Source organism: Morone saxatilis, unplaced genomic scaffold (genome assembly GCF_004916995.1).
Source record: "Morone saxatilis isolate NCDOM2014 unplaced genomic scaffold, NCSU_SB_2.0 Contig21, whole genome shotgun sequence".
Taxonomy (NCBI): domain Eukaryota; kingdom Metazoa; phylum Chordata; class Actinopteri; family Moronidae; genus Morone; species Morone saxatilis.
The window spans coordinates 12170111-12177531 of record NW_023339774.1 but is presented as its reverse complement, the minus strand read 5'-3'; the positions used below and the strand labels follow the sequence as shown (position 1 = coordinate 12177531).

General features: G+C 40.4%; 1 protein-coding gene across 1 annotated transcript in view; it reads right to left on the bottom strand.

The window, feature by feature from the left end:
• Positions 1-7421, bottom strand: part of bmpr1bb (bone morphogenetic protein receptor, type IBb) — a 50266-nt gene that overhangs the window by 9184 nt on the left and 33661 nt on the right. Inside the window, exon 4 of the mRNA XM_035668019.1 lies at positions 6449-6782. Within this exon, the coding sequence (XP_035523912.1) occupies positions 6449-6536 (88 nt within the window). The 5' untranslated portion in view covers positions 6537-6782. The remainder of the gene's footprint in view (positions 1-6448; positions 6783-7421) is intronic.

Genomic DNA, 7421 nt, shown 5'->3' with positions numbered 1-7421 from the left:
CACACACACACACATTCACATACAACAAACAGACTTGCTGTGTCAGCTACGGGGCACACTCAAGGTCACCCCGAAATCTGATCTGCATCCCCCGCACATTCCACAGGCTGTTCCTCAAACTACACACACACACACACACACACACACACACAGTCACAAACACGTACTTGAAGCAATTAGAAGTTACATATAATGAATTACTCTAGCTGCAGAACCTTCAGACACAGCTTATCACCATCACTGGCCCTGCAGTTTTGTTTCCTTCCATACTGGCTTCAGCTTTTCCAAAAGACATTAGTGACAGTTTTTTTGCTCTCTTTATGACTGTGTTTATCATGACTTTTTATCTCTAAAGGCTGTGGCTGAACATTATCAGCGTGGTCTGAGCAACACTTCCTCCTTGCTCACTTCCAGTCAAATTTTCTGTAGTGACAGAGGTAGGATGACTGGACTATGTGTCATTGTCTGAATAAAGGACAAACAAAGTTGAACTGCCATTTTTTTTAAATATATGTGTTTAATCATCTGCATATTATTTTCATGGGCACATGCATGACACATTGTGGTGCTGCACAAGTGTGTGTCAGACAGTATCACACACTACTGGATAAAGCAAAAATACTACGACAACAAACTGTATTTCGTTGATTCAGAATACTGACAGAGATGCGGAATGTCACTTGCACACAAGAGTGATTAACATCTGGAAAACAGCCACCAATATTTTACAAATCCCAAATTTGGGAACAGCTGGCAGCATAAACAGGAGGTTAAGACGTCAGTGATTTTATTTTCTCATTAATGAATCAATGCAGATTTTTAAAAATGATTTTTTATGTTGCATATGATCACATCATATCAGTTTAGGAATAACTGGTATAAAACAGTTGCTGACTCTTAAACCTACCTGTATGATCAATATATGGTAATAGATATGACACATAAGCAACAACAAAGGTTAACAAGTTAGAATTTGTTCTTGAATTTATTTAAATGTTTCAAAGAAGGAGGATCTTTGAGAAGGACTTGTATCAGCGATGACTCAGTAGTACATTCAGAGAATGGGCTATGTGACAAATTTTTAAACTGACAACTAAAACCAATTTGTTCCTTTCATTTGTATCTTTCATTTGTTATCCACAGCAACTCTGGATTTATTCTGTGCACTAATGAGTGATACAACCCTGCCATGCAACTAAGGTTGTAATCCAGACAGACACTGGCAATCAATAAAGTGTTATAATACTGGGTTTTGTTTTTCCATCAAGACATAACTGGGAATCAATGTAAAACCAAATTACTGCTATTACCAGTAATACTTTAGGAAAGAAATGTTGACAGGGGAATTTCATATGTAAGAAAATGGAAAGAAAAACTCACAAACTGTTCCAATTAACATGGTTGTTTAACAAGAGCTGGCTTCACAGCACTAAAGCCATTTAATCTGCGAGCTGAGACCTTCATGCAGACAGTTCATCACAGGCAGAAAGCAGGACATGAGAGAAAAGGGAGATAACTTACTCCAGGTGGCCATGATAAATCACCTCCTCAAAGGAGACATCTTCCCAGTGTCTCTAGAGTGCACTCTGACCTCAAGGGGGTCACAGCCAACCTGCATAGGGGCTATACGTACATCCTCCTCCACCCTTTCACCATCACTCTTAACCCCCTACAGGCTTCAAAGGCCCCTGCCACACGAGACACTCACACATGTGCACATATTGTACATGCACACACATGCACGCACACACAAGAACGTGTCTGAGGAGCACATTCCACGCTCTCTTCTCCTTCTTCACTGCTACACCCACATCAGGTCATCTATTTCCACCACACAGCTTCCAGCAACCTGTTCTGTGTTTACCGGCCGTGACCAGACCAGCCTTTGTGGAGGAATGTGATGGTCACTTTGAGGCTACCACCACCCGCAGCAATAATGCCACAACAAATTTATGGAGGGGGATCTGTCTGCTGTAGAACCTGCTAGCAAGAAAAAGTAACTCAACTGTCAGGGATTCACACTGGTTGCACAGAGACTACTTTCCACAGGGGTGTGAATACAACAGAGAGCTGCTATATCCACAACAAAATACTCAAACACAAAAAGGCGCATACACAGCAGACATGGAGACATACTAACTTTTTCTATATTCAAATAAATGCCAAGAACAGAGAGACAGATGCACACTTGCATCATAAAGGAAGGAATAGTTACTGATACATCTTAGAAAACCTTGCATATGAATGTATGAATGATCAGGATAATTCTCTGAACTATATTATAGGCAACATACATATGCACATTCTTTTCTTTAAGAACATTTCTTAGAGTAAATTAGTTTCTATGATTACAAAATTCCTTTCTGTATATATGTACATATATGTTTTTGCCTCCATGACATGCCATCAATTTCCGTTCTTGTATATTCATATATAATTTGTTTTAATATGTTGTTATGAATGTCACAATGCAGTACTTGAAGTACTTGAGTACGTGGCACTCATCCCAACACATATCTCAAGCCTATCTTGTCTTATTTATTCACACTCCTTTGAAGTTCAAGATTTCTTTTAACACCGTCTATCCACAGTGCCCATCAGTTCATCTCACTGCTCGTCTATCTATCCATGTGGTCTGGACTTACTGGAAAAAGCCACAAGCCACTGACTAATGCTGGGCTCCATTACAGACATATTGAGAGACTACAGCCATAGCGCCACCACAATATGTCATTTTACCCCACAATATACCTCTGCCAAAAAAGTGCATAGAAGCTTCTGTTTTTACTCAAGGTTGTTCTAGGTCTCTATAAAACTTAAAACTAGATAGGCTTAAAATTAATGAACCAATTCCACCTGACCCAAGGACTGAATTGTTGAAGTTTCTGTGTTGATACAATCTTGAATTTCCAATACTATGGGGTTTGTCTTGTTAACCAAAACTACAGTATTATAAATCATTATTCAGAAGCTGTAATTTTGAAAGTTTAGAACTGGAGGACTTTGCACTCTAGTGGTCCCTTAAATACTCTCTGAACTCACAAAAAAGTAGTCCTAAGCTTTCAAATCCCACAAGGCAGATATACTCATGTGGTGCATATGAACACTGAACACCTATTACACACACACACACACACACACACACACACACACAAACACACAAACACAATATATGCTCCCATGCCTGACCGCTGGAGCAGCACATCTGCCTGGGGATCAAATTCTGTGTGGGGGAACCGTATCCACATCCTGACAGGAAGCAGCGCACAGGAGGCTGGAGGAGCCCAGTCCTGCCGAGGACCAACTGCTGCTGTTTTGTACTTCTGGACCACTGCACCACACCACACTCTGACCTTATTCCACAAAACTCCACACAGATGTCTTCCAAAGAGTAATAAGTGTCGTTTATGCTACATAACACTTTCTGCGTACTGTATCTTTGCAAAGTGTTGAGGAAACTTTTTGTATGTATTGTTAGATTTTATAAACACGGTTCAATTTAACTTTGAAGTGTTAATCACATAAAGTGATTCTGTGTGGACCCCAAAAGGCCCTGTCTCCTTTTAATGCCATGGAGTCTGAACACTTTGAAACTCAGTATCTCATAAACTGTCTGGTCCGTAAGTTGTCAATAAAATGACATACTTTATTATACAAATATAACAACCCTTACATAAACTTCTCCAAGAACTTCTCCTACATTGCAACTAGAAAGTTTAGTTTTTACAAACTCCTGAAAGTACTTCACTCTTATGTAACTGAATAAGAGCTACAGAAAAACAAATGGTTTTTGGTAAGGACAAAACTAATACCCCCTCTGAGTGGTCCTACAGAGACAAACTCCCACATAGACACACTGACATTTTCAGATATTTGAAGATCGCTGCAAATGAAAACTCTCCTAAGCTCCTCAGAGAGTTCTGTTGATTATACTATACATGTCTGACCAAGAAGACGGCTAAAGTGAACTTCTTGTTGGCCTGTATTTTTCAGTGAGTGTTTCTCCTTGGCTGGTAGTCATATTAGCAGCTAACACATTGGGTTTTCATGGTCACTCAGCAGTTTTGTGTTACAAGCATGAGACAGAGCGAAACCAAAATGTGGATGAAGGAAACGTGCCCAAACCAATATAATTTTATTTAATCATCATAAAAAGGTATTATCGTCATATAACTGCACTGAATTCTTCATATTTCCACTGCAGTGCCACCGGAAGAATGAGGCTAGGGTTCATCTACTCTCTGTGAACCTCACCAGCCTATAGAAACAGGTGGCAAATTGGCCGTGCTACTTAGATTTATGGGCAACCTCCCACATGTTTTACTCATTTGGGAGACCTTTAAAAGATCAGATCACAGAATAAACAGAAAAAGCAACTGGTGGCTCAAGTATTGGTGAAAGAAAGTGGACAGAAGGAGTAAAAACCGTGATAGCCAAACAATGCAGAAAGAGCTTAAGTATGAGATCCTTCCAAGAGGTCTCACAACTTCATTTCACTTATTTGTCAGTCTGTGCTGACAGGAACAAGCAGAAACTTTGCCTGATGTCAGTTTGTTAGAAGAATGAGAATCAAATCTACTCTTCAGAGATGATTCTGTCTGAATTTCACTCCAACTTTCCACATCCTTTATATCTATGTGGTTACTGCCCCTTAAAACTCGCTAAGCTAACATTGGATGAGAAGTTCAACACTTAGCTCAGTCTGCATAGATAAGAATAAAGGAAATTCTCTGAAGAAACATTCATCAGCAGCTGAGGTATTTCATGACCAACTGCGAAAGTTACAGCTAGCTCTGAACCACTTGGTCAGTATGGGATTTTACAGCTGGTCTTTATTTTTGACACACTTTCAGCAAAGCATCTCTTTGTACCAGGATTCAAATCAAAACCCCTTTATGTGTATTTCCTCAACCTCGAGCTCTCCAATTTAGTCATTTTTCAAAAAACCCCAAATATACTGTTATAGCTTTAATTTGTTGACAGTAAAATGTTTGGACATTTTTACTATATGACCCTGACATACAATGAGTACTACAAACACATACATAAACATACATATACAAAACACATATGTATGCACTGTGTATCATACATCATACATTTTAACTAAAGTATACCAGTGAGTATACCAGAAGAGGCCTTGGCAGCATCAGGCAAGCATAAATAGGTTGCTAAATTAAAGAACTGACACACCATCTATCATTTCAGGGAAATCCAGTTGCAGCAAAGAGTCATATGGTGACATTTTCCAGACCATCCCTTAATGGCAATATTTACAAACACTGTGTGCTTGTGTGTGCATGTGTGTGTATGTGTGTGTGTGCGCACCCAGATTTACAGCCCGTCACCCAACTGTGTTCTTAATGTGTTTGACAACTGCATATTTCTTCAAAGGTTAAGCTTGCCCACATAAACCATTGAAATAGGACTAACTAATTAATATTTTCATTATTAATTCATTTGTGGATTAATTTTCTACTGATGCACAAGTAAACGGTGCAAAATGTCAATTACAATTTCCTGACGCCCAAGGTGACTTCAAATGGCTTGTTTTGTCCGACCAACAGTCCAATACCAAAATATTTTCAATTTACTATAAGCCAAAGAAGTGACTTAAATGATTAAGAAAATATTTGCTGATCAATTTTCTGTCAATCGACTAGTTAAAAGCCACACAGAGAAACTTCATAAGAGAGAAGGATCATAAAAGAAAAATTATGTTTATAAACTTAAGAAATAGAAAGTAAAGAAATTGTTAAATTACTATTTTAAAATGCATACACTAAAAAACAGGAAATCCCAAACCACACTTATACTAATGCTCATATTGACCAACAATGTCTTTCTTCTCTCTGTGATCAAAAACAGAACAAATGCACAAGTGTCATCTTCTTGAGGCTGGGAGCTTGTCGACCCTCCCCGCCTGTCACAACCTTACGGGGCACCGCGACACTGTTGGCATTCATCGTAAAAGACAACTGGCTGTCCATCTTCAAACAATTCAAAACATGGACGGAGGGAGGGTGGTTGGGGGTGCAGGGGGGTCGGGAAGGGAGAGGACGGGGCAGATAAATGCACACCCGTTCTCATGGTAGCCCCTGTGGAGATCATAATAGCTTTTGCTCATCATAAATACCACAGGGTAAAAAATAGACGGATAACCTCACAGCTAGCATAGTTAACCTGCAACCTAACAATACTTAGAATAAAATGTGAAAACTGATTTATTGAGCTTCTGATTTCAGAAAAATAAAATGCATTTAACTGTCTCTACTATAATATAAATACCCAAGAAGACAATATGCACACATTTGAGAACAAATCTTTCAGTTTGTTTCTTGTAGCTTTACATTACAGTTTATCGAATGAGTGACAAACTAAAAGCAATCAAATGAAGACCTTGGTCTCAAAACACACAGTAAGATCTTGTGTCCAGCACAGTACTCACCATGAGACCCACGGCTCAGTGATGCCAGCCCAGTCACCAAGAGAACAGCCTGCCAGGCCCACTCCTGAAGCAGCCACACCACCACCATGCCAGCACTAACCCCAGTTGCCCGCCTCCTTCAAATCCCTGAGGTGCTGCCACAACGAACGTGCCCGTGCAAAGAGGCGGAGGTGTGATACTGCGTTTTATATCCTTCCGTGAAAGGGTGCCAGTCCGGTCTTTCTGTACAAGTGTCTCTCTGTGAGTGACTGCCACTCTGCCTCTGTGCACTCTCAGGAACTTCCCACAGCACACAGCCGCCCCGCAGCCTCCAGCACTACTCCACACTGACAGCCTGGGAGACACAGACACAGAGAAAGAAGAGGGGGAGAACAGAGGGGGGGGAGGGTGTTACTTAGTTGCTCTCTCACTGTGCTATTTGTCCAGCCCTTTCAATGACCAGTTCACTACAGAGGGAACAGCTGAGTATATCTGAATCCACGCACAGCCTCTCTCTCCTTCACACACACAGACATACACAGATTCTCACATCACTCATGCACAGAATGGAGAGCAGAATAGAAGGGGGCAACGGGGTGTGAACCAGGGCCATGGATGTGAGCCGGGACTGAATGAGGTGTGAAAGGCAGCAGTGAAAGCATTATGACTTATTGCCACAGGCATACAAACACACAGCATGCCAAGAGGGACACAGAAACTGCTGTAAGAACTAAGGCATATAAACTTACAGAGGACATGTACATGTACTTTGCTAAAACCACATGGTATCAAATCCTGCACGGCAGAGCAAGTCAGAACTCAAAACTGTTTGATGTACCGAACTCAGAACAAAACTTTTACGTGTTGTTGGTGTGAATGGATCAACAAGAGTTATCCATCCTGGCTCAGCAACACTGTTCCAAGTCTTTTTAGTTTATGTATGTTTGACACTGCTCAGTTGCAAAGATGTTTTAAAATGAATTTAGAGTAAGTT